We start from the raw sequence: 18390 nt of genomic DNA, 5'->3' as shown, positions 1-18390 counted from the left end.
ACTAAAAGACCGTACCCCTCAGTGACCTGGCTCAATCTTCAAAAAAAAAAATCTGTGTGGCCTGCTCAGGCTTTCAGGATATTTTGTGGTGCTCTGCTACCTTAAAACTGCCCTTCCCTGGTTTAGGTGAATAAATATTTCAGCCATTCCTAAGTAATTTTTAAACCTAGCACTCCACCATACTATGTGTTCTGCTATAGTCAACATTATCATCAAACATAATAGTTTACCTGGTGCACAGATGTGACTGCAACCGCCATTAAATTGGTTGCAAGGATTGACGCACTGTTGTTGCTTACTTTTTGACCAAACATGAATATCCATTGGTCTTTGTGGCAGATTCATGATCATCACAATCTGATCTGAGCCATCGTACTTGTTAGCTCGGTAAATACTTCTGGTATTCCAATCTGTCCAGTAAATGTGCTGATCAAACAAGGTCACAGCGAATGGATATAGAGCAGTGCTAATGATTACTTCACGATTGGAACCAGAAAGGGAGCATCGCTCAATCTTCTGTCTAAAATAAATAAGGAAATACAAAAGCCTTTGAACTTTTACAGATATCAACAGATACTTAGTTACACTCTGTGACCAGTTCCTACCAATTAAATACTGGAGCATATTTACCTAAGTTTTGTTATTAAATACAGTTTGAGGTCTCGGGGGCTTTTCAAATTACTGGCTCAATAATGATGCAAAGTAATGACTTTGAAGCACTAATAAAATAATGTACTGGAAGCAATTAGTTTTTAGAAGAAAACGTTTAAGCAGCTATACTACCCATAATCAAAATGAGCACAAATTTCATGATAGAATTCTTTCCTTTTAAAGGACTCAAAATTCATGTAGCTTTGCACTAGGCGTATAATGGCACCATGAACGGGAAAGATACAGTCTTTTTACTTGCCACTACTGAAGACCCAAATTCATGCTACCAGGAAATACATAGCAGATCATATACAAAATAAATACATAAACCTATGTGCTAAGTTTCCCATGAATAAATACACGAAAGAAGAAGAGTTGCTATAAAATAACCACAAATTCTTCTCTGTTGACCTTTGGGTTCAGGCTCCCCTCTGCAACAATGAGCAGAACTAACAGAAGCAGGACCTCCGGGGTCCACAGGAGATACAGGCTCCAACCCAACAGATCCTGTGGCAAGCAACATCCCTGTTCCATACTGTCTACCCATCCTATCCCGAGCAGCACTATTGACCCACCTGCACCTGCTTCCAGTGGATGTCAGATAGCGCTGCTTCAGGAAGAACCAATTTATGCTACAGTTGCCGGTACATTATTACGTAAAAGCATTTTATCAGGCCACAAATGTTTGCAGCACTTAAGACACATAGTTAAATAAGTTCCCTGCCTCACAGAGATTACAGTCCAAGCAGACAAGTCACACAAGAAAAAAACACAAGAGTACAGAAAAAGGAGGGTGTGGAAAGATTGTTGGTAGGAAGGATGACAAAGTAGGAAGGATTTCTAGAAGAAATGTATTTTGAGGAGGGATTTCAAGGAGGAGAGAGAAAGTGCTTGGTAAAAAAGGAGCATGGCATTGCTAGAAGCTGGGAGTGAGAAGAGAAAAAGGGAGCAGTGAGGAGAAAATACTGGGTGGAGTGTAGGGGAATTAGAGAAATCAGAGCAAATGTGAAGAGTGTACTATGCCCCGGGTAAGGGCTGCTGCCTGACTCCATTTCCCAGCATTCTGGTGATCAGACAACCCAATGAGGTGTTCTATCCATATGGCAGGGCTTTAGTGACAGGAGACAGAAGGTCATGTGAGTTCTGCTCCTCTCCTTCAAAGATGCGCCTGTGCCTGTGCAATTGCGGTGCTTTTGCTCCTTTCTTCACAATGCAGTTAAAGGGAAGGCAAGGCCCATCAAGGCCGCATACACAGAAATACTGGTAGCAAAGCTATGTTTGTGTGTAGACTGCCAATGGAACAGAACGGTTTTCTGAAAATGACACTGTAAACAATAAAATTCCCAGTGTCCAGAGGGGGGCTCAATGTTGCAGCTCTAGGACTAAGTCCCGCCCTTCCATTTAACGCCCAGAAGAGCTCTTCCAAAGCTGTAAAAGCAGATAACCAATCATTACCATTAAGTGAACAACATGAACTTACATTAGCTAATCTTAGGACAATTGTATGTTTAAGTCTCCCTTAAAGAAACATTTCAACTGTTACAAATTGCATTCTGGCCATACATCAGACTACTAGGGTAGGCTGAATGAGGAGAGAAGCTGCTGACAGAAGAAATTTATCATGTAAGAAACTTCTCCTTCTGCTGCATGGCTTCTCTCCTCCTTCATCACGAATGGGAAGTAACAAGCAGTGAATCACAGAAATGGAGGAAGGGAAGATAAAGCAAAATTTTAATTATTATTACAAGATGAATAACAGACAGACATTCAAATTATCCCATGTAAAGCAAAAGCTTTGTAATTTAAGGAATTATGTGGGAACCAACCCAATAGCACCTTTCTACCAAAAGACTCCCTCTGCAGAGCAATAAAAATCTATTTTGCAAATCTTCTTTAGATGAGGCTCAGACACTTTTCCCCACAATGCCAATAGGGACCTTCTGAGGGCACCTTGATTCGTACTCCATAAGTAGTCTCCCAGATGCCTAGGATGTCAACCGGTGAAGGATTTTAATGCCTTGCCTGCAGCAAGTTTGAGGTCCTAGTTGGCATTTTGGATAGAATGAGACGTTTTGAGAACGCCCATTTATGCCACAACTTTCCAAGGGAGTGTAAGGACTGGAACAAAATGATGGAAACAGTTTCACAGGAGTTGTGGAAAGATGAACTAATCTTGGTCAGAATTATTTCTAGAGCTACAAGAATAACCTTTTCCACTTGACAACAGCTATGTCATTCTTGTACAGATAGAGGAACTAATTCCAACCCTGTCCTTTGGAAGTAATGGCAAGAAGAAAAGCTGCACACAAGCTTGTCTAGCTTGTCCAGTCTGATGAATCTTGACACTTGACAATACTCAGTGGAGAGTCTGGTGTACCTCCATAAAGAACACTGCCAGGGCTGGTACACACCTTTTTATGATATTTGGTTGCTGGATTCTGACCAGCCATCTGGGAAAACCTGTAATGTAGCTCAGATCACCAGAACTTTGTGATAGTTATTAATTGTTTGTAGTAAATTAGTGGCCAGGGCCCCATTTGCTAGGCACAGTACAAATAAATAACAAAGAGATTATACTTGCCTCAAAGTGCCTTCTGTTCCCCCTGTCATAAATAGATAGGTAAGGTAAGGGTTAAGTTTCTTTTACCTGGAAAGGGTAACCAAACACCTGACCAGAGACCAATCAGAGAATTGGATTGTTTAAAAGTCAGGGGCGGGAATTTGGATACTCGGGGTCTTTTTTTGTTTTCTCGGCTGTGAGTAAACAAGGTTTCCTCCTAACTCCTTCTTATTTCAAATATTATACCAAAAGTCTGTGAGTACAAAGAAACCCCAAAGCAATTCGGCTATGAGGAGCTTTGGTGTACCGATAGATGTGGATGGCTGTGTCTTTTGTTGTTTTCTCGGCTGTGAGTTAACAAGCTTCCTCCTAACTGCATCTTATCTCCAAGTGTCCTTCTACACATCTGTCGAGTACAAAGGAACCTCCAGCAATTCGGCTATTTGAGGGACTTGGGAGGTTGTATTTACATGTAATGTGGATTGTGTTGGGACTGGTTTAGAGCGGTCTAGTTTTTAAATCAGAACTTTCCTCCATCATCTTCTTATAAGCAAGAGCCTGTATTGAATATTCTTCTAATGCAAGATATATTGTTTTATATTTTCTTTCTTTTTTTATATAAACTTTTCTTTTAAACATGTGGAAGTTTCTTTTGCCTAGGGAGGCAAGGGAAGGGAAAAGCCAGGCTGTGGCTATTTCTAGTGCTTTCAGGGAAAGAGCAGGCTACGGGGAAAGAGAAAAAGAATCACCTCTATATCAGGTATCTGTCTCCCTCACGGAGAAAGCAGGCACGAAAGGCAAGCCAAGCTGTCGGTATTTTGCATCTCAATTGTCTGAGGGCAGAGAACGCTTTCTTCTTGGGAAGCAGAGAAACCGGTTTTGTAAGCCTGGAGGAGGGGGGAAGGGATTTTTTCCCCTGCTTTAGCATCCAGGCATTTGAATCGGGTGTCCCCCCAAGGGAGGGTTGGGACACCAGAGAGAGGAAAGGGGGATCAGGCCCCATTCAATTCCTGATCTGGTGGCAGCGAGAATATCCAAGCTGGTAGTGAGCTTGGGGGAGTTTCAGGTAAGCCCCCAGATTTTGGACGCAAAAGTCTAGGTTTGGGACAGGACCAGATTGTGGACGCTAAAGTTCAGGTCTGGGACTGGGAGGCTATATTACCACACCCCCTCACACCTGAAATGAAATTTGACCTAATAAATTTTGCTGGTTAAATTCTGTCTGGATACCAAAATGTATCAATGAGACTAATGGAGAAACCCTGCTGAACTGCACTTCTCTTCCTATGCCCAGGCTATTAATTGTAGGTTGTCCAGGTCCAGATGAACGAGGAGTCTTTCAGCAGGTGTAATGAAGGTTCCTCAGTTGTCTATCAAATATAAAGTGCCTTCTGACCCGTGGAGGATTAGGACTTCAACCCTCCTTTTTCCTCTTTTACACATCCTTTACGTGAACCTTCTTGAAAGGTAGAAGACTTTTCTCTACCCGTGACATTATTTCCATTGTCACAGGGAAACTTCTGACCTCTGGTTATTCCCTGGTTTTGGAAGGGGTATAAATAAGGTTACATTTTAGTCATAGATATTTTTAGTAAAAGTCATGGGTAGGTCACGCGCAGTAGACAAAAATTCACAGCCCGTGACCTGTCCATGACTTTTAATAAAAATACTAGTGAATAAAACTTGCGAGGGGGCTGCCCAGGGGCTCCACGGGTGCTGGGGGAGGTGCGGGTGGTGGTGGGGGTGGGGATGGATGCTTGGGGAGAAGCACACAGCCTGAACCCCCACTGGTGCTGGGTTGGGCATGGATGGCAGCGGTGGGGGTGGGGCTGGATGCTTGGGCACGGGCACACAGCCTGGGACCCCTGCTGGTGCTGGGATGTGGGGATAGGCAGGGCCAGAAGGCTATCTACCTGACTCCACGTCAATGGGTTCTGCGAAGCCAGTGCTCTGGGCAGAGGCAGAGTGCAGAGCTACCTGGCCATGCCTCCACCTAACAGCTGAGTGAGGGGGATGTCACCACTTCCAGGGAGCCCCCCAGGTAACCGCTGCCCAGAGCCCACCTCACCCCATCTGGTACCCCAACCCTCTGCCCCCTCCCATACCCAAACTCTGCTGCTGGCTGGGACGCGGGGGCCCAAGGCTGCCCCAGCAGCAGCCGGGCTTCCTGAGCTGCCCCTGAGCCAGGCACACAGGCCACTACAGAAGTCACGGAGGTCACAGAAAGTAACGTAATCCATGACTTCCATGACAAACTCGCAGCCTTAGGTATAAACACTCATGCTTCAGAGCATAAACAAAGCTTTAACTAATGGGAGTTAAAACAAAACTTCCCCTACAGGCAAGTTATATAATTTCCCTCTATAGAGTTTCTTGCACCTTCATCTAAAGGATATGGTACTGGGACAGTACACCAGACTTGATGGATCACTAGTCTGATCCCGCAAAACCAACATTATGGCTGTGTTCACACACCACTGACAGAGCTGTTGAAGTGAACTAAAAGGATGTGCACTCTGAGATACTGGAAACTGGTACCGCTCCAGGAGCGACCTTGAGAGACCTGCATGCTTTCCTTTTTCTGAGTGCGGGACGAGAATCCTTGGGTCATCTTGTCTTCCAGGTATGCTTCTGACCCTGCAAGGTTTCCTTTCATAGCAAGTGTGCAATGGTCTATAGGGAAAACTGATTTGATTTTCAGCATGTTGTTTGTACTTATCTGCCCACAAGGAGAGATATAGATATGATTCAGGAATGGTGGTTAATTTTGTATTACGTCCCCTCAGTGGTACCATGTTCTTAGAAGGACTATCTGGAGACAGATTGTGTGAAATCCCACTCGGGGGATAATACAGATGATTGATACCAGCAAATACATTCACTAGAGACTATTGGTTATGGATAAGCACCACCAGGAAATGATTAATGCAAGAAAGTTTGTATCTTTTTGAATATTTACCATAATGGTAAAATTACAGTCAGACTCATGCTTATTTTGACCTCTGGTTGAACAATTTTCTGCACTGGGCTCAAAAGATTTTTCTTGATTTTGATGAAGTAGTGGGGCTGAACTTTTTCCAGCAGCTGGCAAATTCTGAGTAAGTCTGTTTCTCTGAACAGGGCACAGGTTGTGATGTTGTCCGTGCATGGGCATAGATGTGCTGTGACTATTTCCAGCTATTTCTTAGGACTCTGGATGCAGACGGCAGACTGAAAGAAAGTGTCTTATACAGGAAGTTTGATCTCTCATGTACAAATGCTCATGTCATCTTTGTCATGCTGAGGAATTTGTTGGCTTAAGATGAAAAATTTATCTTGGTCTTTCTTGGGGAGAGAGACAATCTCAAAGTTTTGGAGGATCAGACTTTTGAACTTCAGGGATCAGCAACACGCAGTGGTTAATTTGTAATGCAAGAGGTGCCAGGGCTCAAACAATTTTTTAACTTTCATAACTGACGCGACAAGCCCCAAGGTGCTGGGGCTATGAACTGCCAAGCCTAGAGGTGCCAGACCTCAGCACTGACAAGGCCTAGCACAAATTAAGCACTGGCAACACTGCTGCCACCTGAAGCAGAGCTCCATGAGTGCACCAGGCATCTGCATGCCCTGACAAAAGCAGGCCGGGGGGATCCTGATACAGAGCACCTGTGAGGAGAAAAGCCCAACAAATGCTTCTTCATGGAGGGAAGGCAAAGGAGAAAGGGTTTAAACTCTGGGTTTTATACCACTTGCTCGTTAACTACATTAATCACTGCCTTATGAATGGGATGCTTGCTTTTGCCTTTTTGAGACCAGAGTCTTACTCCGGGGCAGGCTGTGATGGGTTTTCCTCTCTGTCAGAATCCTCATGCCCTTGTCTGACATCCACCTTGTCCATGGTGGAGTTGCAGCTTCAGGCAAGAACTGACACCCTACACAGCTGTCCAATGCAAAGCCCCATTCCCTAGCAGTGCAAGGGTCAGTAGCTTACAGCTGCAGGACATTGCTCGCCTTCTCCAGCCTCATGCCCTGGCAGAGTGACGGTCAGCAGCTAGAGGCAGCAGAGCATTGCTCATCCTCCAAGACTCCTGAAAAGCTGGGTACAGCACTTCTTGGACTTGGTTCAATGCCTGCAAGGCTTCTCTGCTGCTGTGATGGGAGGAAGGAGGTAGAGGAAGCTGTGGAAAAGACGCTGTACTGGGGAACCCCAAGGGTTACAGCCTCAATGCTCCAGTGACTCCCTACCTCAGGAGAGCCAGAGACACACAGAAGCTGAAATGCTGTCACTATTAAAAATTTAAACTTAGAAAACAAAGTGGCTGAGAGAGACTGAACAACTAACTTGCTCTGCTGCTGAAGGCAGAAATTCTGGTGACCTGAGCTGATGGGCAGGGCTTAGCCCCAGAGCCTCCAGCAACAACACTGGACCATCTCCAAATGCTGCGGTGAGAGGCATTGCCAATTAGTGATGAATGAGGAGAGAAGCTGTGGAGAAGCAATGTACAGATCAGAGAAGATGCTAAAATACTGTATTAAGAATAAGACAAATGAGCTAGCACAACATTAGAGTAAATTTAGCTCCCTCGGAATTTCAGGAAACCCAGTAATTATATGTGCCTGCAAATTACTAACATACATTGTTCTTGAAATCACAAGTCAATTCTAAGATTTGTTAGTTAATCAATCAAAACTGCCAAGGAAGTCATGGAAGTTTTGATTGAGTAATGGTGGTAGAATTTGGTCCCTACAATTTTGTTTATATGGTATAAGACAGAAAAAACCATGTGGTTAATCAATTACAGTACTACAGTATGTACTTACTGATTACTTTTCACAATGGAATTTAAAAACTATTAAATGATTATTAATGGGCCCTAGTATACAATGCTACCAAATGCATCTGAAGTGAGGAAAAAGGGAGAAAAAAATCTGAGCTCTAAGAGTAAAGTGTAATAATATACTTCTTTTAAAAATTCTACCACAGATTAGATAGATACATACAGATGTGCATCAGCCCAGTAAAGCTGCTCTTCCTCATAGTCCAGGGTAAGTCCGTTTGGCCACACCAAATTGGTGCTTACAATAGGTATTCTGAAGTTTCCTCCAAGTGTAGCTCGTTCTATTTTAGCATTGGTACTCCAGTCAGTCCAGTACATGTATCTATCAATCAGACAATTGCAAAGTTATCTCTTTGGCAAACAAAACCCACAGGACTCAATTATTTCATAAGAGACATCCCTCCTGGTCTCTTCTACTGAAGTCAAGAGTCAGCTGTGAGGGAAGAACTATCTCCATCAACTAGAACCCTGATTCTACAATAGCAAGGATCCCTGCACCCACACGAAGACCCACTGGAGCCCCACCACTCCATATGTGACTTTGGAAAAGTCACTGAATTTCTCTCCTGTGGTTTCTCCATTTGCAAAATAGTGCTAATAACATTATTTCCTACTTTAAAGGGCTGATGTGAGGATAAATTCATGAATTCTTGTGATGCACTCGGATAGTACAGGGTATTGAGACCATATAGGAATCTAAATAGGTAGATTTCCTTGGTGTGTCAACTAATCCTAGGGACATGCTACTCTCAGAGAAGCCTTATTTTGAACAACCACCGCTTGGTCCTCTGCTCAGCTTAGCTAAGTGGTGGACGGATGCCTTCCCATTATCTTCTCTGTCTAGTTTGACAATATCTGGTGATGGATGCCTCTCCTTCCTGCTGGTATAGAGATCTTCCTGGCACCTACCCAGATGGGCTAGCATTCACTATCAGGTGAAGGAGTCTCCTGTGGGTCCTCTGCTTTCACCTGCAAAGCACTGTCTCATATTGCCTGCATATATCTGAATATACATGCACCTTCTGTTGCACTGGCCAGGAACAGAACACAGAACTCTGTGCAATTCACATAGTTCCCTCAAGCTGTTATCTTCCAGGCCACACATTTCCAAACTTACAGCATTTTTGCTTCTCCTCTATTTCTCTTCTAAAAATAGTATTGCTTCCACTGTACCCCCACCATTTACCTGGGAGTGCCATTGCTTTTGTCTTTTTGAAATTTAGTTGACAAAGCAAAGTATCAAAGAAGGTCTGTATCTAAATTTAATCTTATATTACTACATCCAAAAAACTACAAATAAAGAATATTGAAGTTGCAAAGTCAAACACTCAGAAGTTAGAAAATGCCAGAATTAAGGATCCCCGTGCAACCTTAATTCTGACCCCTCCACTTCCTCCTCTACACTGCATGGGCACCAGCAGGAGGAGCCAGGGTTCATAGGAGCTCTCAGTTCTGGTGCTCAGCACCACAGCTGCCAGAAACAGCATTTGCAAGGGAAGTCCTGCTCAGCCCTGCAGCCTTGGATGCATGTCCAGTACTAGCAAAATCTTCAGGGAATTTGGCTGCCAAACTCTTTAAAAGTCTCTACTAAACATGAGCAAACTCAGATTTTTCAAAGACCAAATGTGGACAGTTTCTCACAGAAACAGCAAAAAAAAAAATAAAAAAAAAAAGCCACATTGCTGAAAGCAGGGTGATCTCTCTGCCAAATGGGCCCAGCAATGGGAAATGTCAGGCACCCTTAACTATCAGCAGCGTTACCAGCCTCTGCTAATGTAGAACTACAATTTTAATGAAAACTTTAGAAGAAAAAGAGCAAGACGTACCCTCTGCAAGGATCTAGTACAATAGCTCTGGGGCGTGGAACACGGGCAATCACTGTGCGGTTAGATCCATCCACAGCCATTGAGCTGATAGTCTGGTTCAAATAGTCACTGTAATAAACTCTGTTACTGATCCAGTCAAAGGCTATGCCATCTGGAGTTCCCAAACCTTAAGAAAGGAGAACATCTCTTCATTAGAACTTTCTGAAACATTGCCATGCACTTCACCAAATCATCACCATCATAACAGGCCAAATCCTGAGGTACTTATCCAGTTAAGATCCTATTGACTTCAGTGGGTGTTTGCCTAAGTAAAAATCTAAGAAACAGGCCCTTACAAGGGCACGCAGTGGGGATGGGTTCTGTCAATGGGCAAGGAGCCCTTCCTCTCAGACACTTGTATGGCCTACTGAAGGGCAAGACAAATTGCAGTCTCTAGCCTCCACAAAGTGCAGGGACTTCTCCCGCATTACTACTCTGGGAGCGCCCAGTGCTCCAAAGGAAGCAGAGAAGGGTGGAGAAGAGGCAGAGACATTGCCCTACCTTCTCTCTCCAGCCACCCTGCAGTGGGACCAAAGCAGTCAGGGCAGTAAGTTGTGCCCCTGGAAAGGATTCCAAGACAGAATCCCTCCTTGAGCTCTCCTAGGGGAGGTGCAGCCCCACCCCCACCCCCACCACTGGGCTATGCTGAAAAGGCAGAGCTGAGCCTTTGCTAAGGATCTGAGGACCTGGCGCAGTATGAACAAACAGCGTAACTCAGCAATTATGGTGAGTAGCTCTGCTTTCTCAAAACACCCTGTAGCTCTTTTCAAGCTTTTTCCCTTCTCCGTGTCTTCTTCCACCCCATCCTGCACTGATCGCCTTCTCTGAGCTGGTCTGCAACATCACTATACCCATCCCACAATGAAATCTCTGTTGAAGACCCACTTCCTGTGACACCTTCAAGACTGGTAATGCCAAGGCTGACAGGAAATTGCAGATATTCTACAGTAATTAAAAAAAAATTAAAAACTCAGAACATTGTGTTACCCAACACTGTATTACCAAGACCAAGGTCAAACACCACCTTGACCACTCTGCTTCTACGCTACATCCAGCTAACCTTTCATCTGTCTCTTTTGTGCTTTTATATTATATGTTCTTTGGGGCAGGGACTATGCCTTCCCATATGTTGGTTCAGTGCTCATTACATTATGGGAACTGCTGGAAACAAACAATAATACTACTAACTAATCTTATACTTTCATAGTTTGCGTGAGTGCTGATAAAGATGAAGTAAGAACCTGAAAGGAGGAAAAACTAAACAGAAATGTCAACAGAAGCTTTCAAGAGAATATCTTAACTCAACAATCTGTCTTGATCATTAGAATAAACATACCGTAATTATTTAACTAGTAATCAGGTGCTATAAGCCTATCTTGCTAATATCTTGTTAGTTTAGATCAAGTTTAATGGCATTTACCTGATGCAACTATAGTTGGAGTGCCAGTTCCTGGGTAAATATTAACGTAACTGATTTTTCCTGTCCCAGCTGGAGAACTTTGTGTAAAATATATTCTGTTGTTCATGCTGTCAAAATCTAGAGCCACTGCAGTTCTTAACACATTCACTGTGCGAAATGGGGGGCTGTGATTCTCAGGATCGAGCTGTATGCTTCTAAGCGCATTCTCAAGGGCAAAAATCAAGTAATCATCTGTTGAAATGGAACATCTCTTTCCATCACTTCCTAGTGTGCCAAAGGCACACCCACATTTAGGTGTCTGCAGATCAGGCAAGGCAAAACACAAATGGGAACAACCTCCATTGTTCTCCAAACAAGGATTGTTGTTGATACTGAGGGGAGACTGTGGTTGAAAACGGCTGTCGTAAATGGTAACATCTCTTAGCCAATTAATATTATCTCGTATAACTGTTGGCTGCTCAGTGTTGCCTGGCTCTTTGCTGGCTTGGAAGACTTTTTTCAGGTTCCTGTCCACCCAGATCATAGAATTTTCAAAGACAGTGATGCCATATGGTGTTGGGTAGCGACTACCATAGCGAACAATTTCTGTTTCACCCCCATCAGGCTGAATTCTTGCAATCATATCTAAAGAATCATCAACCCAATAAACATAGCCATTGCTGTGATCTACTGCCAAGCCACGTGGTGTGACAATGCCTTCAGACACAAGCACTGTTCTGTTGCTGCAGTCAAGAAACGCACGTTCAATCTTTGGATTCTGTCCATAATCTGCCCAGAAGAGGTATCTGTTTTTTGGGTCCACTACTATATGCCTTGGCATATCCACTGTGGTCTTCAGGAGAACACGTCGATAAGAAGTGTTTAAACGCAAAACTTCTACAAAAGTCTCTGTCAGGAAAGCGTTCGTAAAATAAAGGTTTCCTGTATTTAAAAAAAATGTTAAATACAATTTAATTCAAAACCAGAGAAACACAATCTGATACCTTCAACCGGTGATCATAAAATGAATCATAAAATTATGATAAGCAAAAACCCAAGTATTTAGCCAGTTAGGGCATTTGCTTCCTTGGAAAGAACTTTAAATATAGATGCCTAACTGTAAAGAATTAGACAAACGATACCACAAAATAACGTTGTTCAAATTCTGTCCTTGATTCATTCATCCATCCGTAATAACTTCAGTGGGCTGCACAGGCATAACTGAGACAGAATTTGGCCCATTCATATAGGTCATCATCATAGTTTCATATAACAAAATGTATTTAGTTCAAAGGTCTTGTTTTATTACATGGCTTCAAATCAACATTAAAATTTTTCCTTAGTATTTTATTGGAAACTAAAGACACTACGTTTATATATACACCACTGTTGGTGGCAAGCAGTATATGTGTAATACATGCCACAGTGAAAAGCACTCCACATCCACCTTGAGGTGTGTAGCTACATACACCCGTGATGGGCTCTGGGAGAGGGAAGGCAGAGGGGAAATGCTTCAGCAGCTCCCTGCTGATGGAGCCTTTCACTGAGGTGAGGAAAGGCTGAGTCTTTCCCCACAGCCTTCCCCTGCAAGAGCCATTCCCCACTGCTGGAGTCGTTCCCTTCTGTGGAGAAGGGCTCTAGCAGCAGGGAGCTGGCAGAGCCTTTCCCCACTGCCAGAGTCTTTCCCCGCAGCAAGGATGGGAGCTGCTGGAGACTTTCCCAGTGGTGAAGAGTTTCTGCAGTGGGGAAGGAGCTGGAAGAATCTTTCTACACAACTGGAGTCTTTTCCTGGAGCAGGGAAAGGCTCCAGCAGCATGACACTACGCTGTTAAAAACTGCAGTTTAGATGGGGAAGCAGGGTTTGGGCGTGTAGAGAGCCATGTAGGGTACACAGTCAGGTACATGCCCACACCCTTCAGGCATGTCTGTAGTCTACTAACCTAAGCCATGCCTCACCATCTATACTGCTACTTATACCCATGTGTATGTGCACCACACACTACCAACAGGCGGGTGCAGTGTAGACACACCCAGAAGGAATTACACCAAAGAAACAAAAACAAATGTATGCACTTGACAAAGATCTCCTGTTTAGTGTTAAACTAATAAATGCTTTCTAAAAAGTTGGTATTTGCATTAATTATAACTTGCTGTTTGATTTAACTTGTAGTATTAATTGGAAAGTATGGTTTTAAGTCTACAGCTTAAAGCCAAATTCTGTCCTCTACTTTGTTCATTCAGCTCCCACTGTAATCAATGGGACTGCTGCCCTTCACACATTTTTTTCATTTTAAAACCACTCTGCATATACAGCTCTAGCTAAAAGCACACATGGTTTCCCTCTGAAATGTGTCCACGAGTTTTTTTTCTATAAAACTAATTGGTCTAAAGATTCCAACAACGTATACAGAGAAACCTTTATTATAAATTCAGCTGTGCAGCAGTTCTGCTTACCTGCTACCCAATCAATTGCAATGCCACGGATTCCATTTTGTCCTATTCCATTTGTAATAACGTTTCTAAAATAAGAACCATCCGGCTTAATTTTACGTATTGCATTCTGAGAAGAAACAGTGCTGCTGAAGTCACACCAGTAAATGAAACCAGAAAGCATGTGAACATCCACATGAAGTGCATTTCGTCCTGAAACATTTTTAAAAAGCAATCAATTATTTTTAATATAAAGTATTTTATTTAAAATTTGTGGTTTATGTTGTTTGCAATGACAAGTGAATTGAGGTTTACAATCTGATGGCATAAAATCTACCATCAATTTACATTGCCGTGGTACTCTTTATATGTAAACATTTAGATAAGATCATATAACTGGCTTCTCTGTTAATGTGCAGAGCATTGTATTATTATAGCTCCACAGTTCAATATTTAAAATAGTGTATGAGAATATTAAACTAATAAAGTCTGATTATTACAGTGTGCTAAAATTAAACTCACAAACTACATCTGCAAAAAGCAGTTGTCTTCTGAAAATTTAGACCTTTATGTGGAGATCAGTACTGCCACTGAATTTTATACATTCCTTACCTCCATGGCATGATGCCTAGGCAATATTCTCATTCAGTATATTAGTCTTGTTGTTAAGTATACCATATGTCAGATAAGCAATCACCAGAGCATTACAAATCTTTAACAGAAAATAACCACAATAGACATAAAGAGATTTTTCTCATCTACTACAACCTTCACATACCTCTTCCTGCCAATGGCACCATGGCTTCAGAGTGATCAGATGTCTCTAAGCTAAATCCTTTAATTGCAGACAGCATGGAAACAATTACAAAGGAACTATATGGGGAACAGGTCCTGTTATCAGGATTTAGCTGGAAGCCAGTGGCACAGGCACAGGAAAATAGTCCACTAGGCATAGGGAGACAAAGCTGCTGACAAACTCCAATATTGTTACTGCAGCCATTTGAGGAACCAGCTGAATCTATGTCAGAAAGAAACAGATGCATGTAAAATGTCAATCATAGAATATCAGGGTTGGAAGGGACCTCAGGATATCATCTAGTCCAACCCCCTGCTCAGGGCAGGACCAGTCCCCAGACAAATTTTTGCCTGAGATCCCTAAATAGCCCACTCAAGGATTGAACTTCTAACCCTGGTTTTAGCAGGCTAATGCTCAAACCACTGAGCTATCCCTCCTCCCCACCACTGTTTTTTTTTAACAGAATCACCTCCCTCTCCCACCCACCCCCAACTCTTATTTTAAAGAATCTCCTGAAAAACTGTTTTCCATCTATTTACATGTTTCTCTATTTAATAAGAATGGATCAGTCCAAATGATCCATGAGTTCTAAAAAAGACTGTCCTATGTCATGCATGTCTTTAAAAAAAAGAAAAAAGAAGAGGAATTGGAGACCACATATGGCTCTCAGAGTTCAATATAAGCATACTTAAAAACAGAGAATCATTCATATTAACTAGGAGGCCAAAAAGAGAAAAATCCAATTTGTGACCACTAATAGATTTCTATAGACGTTCTGGCCCAGTTAACTGAGTGGGCTATGGTTTGGGGGGTGGTTTTTTTGTTGGTTTTTTAAGCTTAATGTCTAACATTCAATATTAACTGAATTTTGATGCATGTGAAGTCAGAAGATGATGGATCACTACCACTGACAGCAGCACAAACCATGCAATAGTGCATTTTAAACTCTATTTCCTTCTCTTTGTTTGACAGGTTTGTTTTTAGTAGAAATTTAATCTATTGTGGTCAAAAGTAGGTATTCACTGAAAGAGACATTTTGGCCCCAATTCAGTAAGCTACTTAAGCACACTGCTAACTTTAAAGTACATGAGTAGTTCCCCACACCTTAAAATTTTACACACATTTCAGTACCTTGTTGATTGGGACCGTAATTATTTAAAGGATTAATACTGAGGTTAGAAATAAAAATCTAGAGTGAAGGTGTGTCAGGGCTTTATTTGGGGCTAGATTCTGTAAAACTGTCCTGTCTCAAAACAATACTTCAGCTTGAGATTGTATTGAGTCTAACCCATAAGAGTAACTTACACACTAATGAGCCTGCAACATGTCTGATGAAAGATCTGGAACTCCACATGCCAACTGAATATATATCCTTATAGAATCAGAAATGACATTTAAAAAATAGTGCAGCTGTTCATTACAAACTCTCATTGTTCTAGAATAAAATGTATATATGCCACAAGCTTATCAGGAAAGTGACTAATAACAATAAGTAGCAATAGTAAGAATCTTAATCATTTTGAACTGTGGCAAATAAATATTAATAATAAAATAAGCGTCTGGACTCCTCTCACCTAAGATGAAGAGATCTTCAGTAGAGCATATTTTTTCAGGATCAGATATGACTCATATACATTTGAAGTAAACTAGCTCATGAAATTCCAGAATGAATTATTCAGTTAAAGTTACAGCTGTAAACTTACTGTAAAAACAGATGCAACAGCAAAATCCTAACTGGATAACCGCACAACTAATTATTAGAGCTGGGAAATGCCTCATGTGATTGTCCTCAAATAAAAAAACTAAATTTGCATTGCACGTATTCATACCCCTTTGTGTTCTATTCCTGAGAATATTCAAGCATATGAGGTTATATCCAGGAATTTTTGTGAAAACAGAATTTTACATAAATATCAGAACATTCAGAGAAACTGAATTTTGAATTCAGAAAGACATTTCCACAGAAATTTACTTCAATAAATTGTGCTCTTTCAGTCAGAAAACAGAGACACCATCATCTGATCAATGCTTCTTATGAAAATTAACCACATGGATTGCATTTCATATTTCAATACCAAATAATCTAATAAAATACAGAGATTTATTCACAGAAATTATATGGGGAATAATTTTGAAAAAGTAACATACTGGAGAAAACTGAAAACTGCTCATGGACAATTTGCAAGTAGAAAAGGATGCTAAAATTCATAGCAAAATATTATTCACTGTGAATTAATCAACTAGTTCTACAAATTACTTGAGGACATTTGAACACAGAAATGAATAAACTAACTAGCAATGAGCCCAACGTCAAAACTAGAGCATAACACCATTGGACATTGTGGAAGTTCAGATCTCAACTATGCGTGTGAGAAAGATCTCTACAATCAACCAGAACTCCCTTCTCTTCCAGAAAAAGTTAACTCAGCCTATGTTAATACAGAGCAGTGAAAGTTAATGTACCTGAATTATTTCCATACCGTACTACTAGAAATCGTACTGAAATCAAAACTAACAAAAACAACCCTAAACTACATTCATACATTTTAAGGCCAGAAAGGGCCACTATGATCATCTCCTCTGAGCTCCAATAAATATCTTGAAACTCTTAAAATAGAGATACCTACACAAGAACTATAGAAATATTTGACAATGCAATAACATTAATTTATCTCATAACTACAAACACAAAATAGCACTAAAATGTTGTGTTAAAGACATATATAAATCCTGCTGCACATCCCATAAGTAAATTCAAGTTTTATCAACATACCATCAAAGCTGGCAAGTCTAAAATTAGCCCTACCCACTTAATTTGGTTTCAAAGGAATGCTCTTGTAAAACATGACTCTTGTATATGTTAGTAATTTGACTGAAAATAAATGAGCAAACACTGTAAAGCTGAGGCATGCGGCTATATACACTTCTATGCACCTGTATGATGTGTAAGATGCTCTCAGAAACCCAAACCACCACCTGACTAATTTATGGCCTGCAGTTTGCCACGTCGTCTTGTTGGCAATTTAATAATGTTTCAGATTCTTGTTTTGAGGATGGTAGATTTTTCAAAATATAGACTTCCTGACACTGCCTCTTTAAATTGTAGAAAATACTCACTGTCTCTATAATACACTCGTAGGCACTTCAGTCTTGGAACATTGTCTCTCATCACCATTTTGTTCGCTCCAGTGGACTTGTCAACGCGCTCAATGACCTCATAATCTCGATCAGTATAGTACAGAAAGGAATCATAGACAGCGATTCCCCATGGGTGAGAGAGATGAAGAACCAGGGTCACACGATTTGTACCATCCACATTGCCTTTTTCAATCTAAGAGATCAGTTAGAATTTCATTAGAATTTTATACATGCTGATAAACTCTTTCTGTGAACAGAAATCTATGCATTTTTCTCGGGTTTGGGGCTAGAGTTGTGGTTGGGTTTTTTTGAGAACTATTATTTTCTTTCTATTAAAATTTAACAAACTTGTCATTTTTCAAAACAGCTTATGACAATCTAAAATAAAAGACACTTTGGAGAAAATAAAAAAGATATAATTATATAAGAGCAAAGTTCCTGTCAGTAAAAATATTATTCACCCATGTCTCATTAACACACACAAGTTGTCATAAGTAGATAGGTAAGGTAAGGGTTAAGTTTCTTTTACCTGGAAAGGGTAACCAAACACCTGACCAGAGGACCAATCAGAGAACTGGATTGTTTAAAAGTCAGGAGGGGGGGAAGGGATTTCTCCCTGTTTTAGACAATCCAAGGCCAAGTGGAATCTGGTGTATCCCACAAAGAGGGGGGGAAGGGATTTCTCCCTGTTTTAGACAATCCAAGGCCAAGTGGAATCTGGTGTATCCCACAAA

At 41.4% G+C, this 18390-nt stretch overlaps 1 protein-coding gene across 1 annotated transcript in view; it reads right to left on the bottom strand.

Annotated features, from left to right (window-relative positions):
- LRP2 (LDL receptor related protein 2) overlaps window positions 1-18390 on the bottom strand; it is a 207185-nt gene that overhangs the window by 68135 nt on the left and 120660 nt on the right. The window contains exons 36-42 of the mRNA XM_075070134.1: window positions 17636-17849; window positions 14501-14740; window positions 13747-13935; window positions 11314-12234; window positions 9855-10020; window positions 8192-8350; window positions 231-520 (exon numbers count right to left, since the gene is read on the bottom strand). Coding sequence (XP_074926235.1) covers window positions 231-520; window positions 8192-8350; window positions 9855-10020; window positions 11314-12234; window positions 13747-13935; window positions 14501-14740; window positions 17636-17849 — 2179 coding nt within the window. The remainder of the gene's footprint in view (window positions 1-230; window positions 521-8191; window positions 8351-9854; window positions 10021-11313; window positions 12235-13746; window positions 13936-14500; window positions 14741-17635; window positions 17850-18390) is intronic.

The sequence above is a fragment of the Chelonoidis abingdonii genome, chromosome 10, assembly GCF_003597395.2.
Source record: "Chelonoidis abingdonii isolate Lonesome George chromosome 10, CheloAbing_2.0, whole genome shotgun sequence".
NCBI lineage: Eukaryota > Metazoa > Chordata > Testudines > Testudinidae > Chelonoidis > Chelonoidis abingdonii.
Note: the sequence above shows the minus strand (reverse complement) of the source record. Positions and strands in the feature narration are given on the sequence as shown.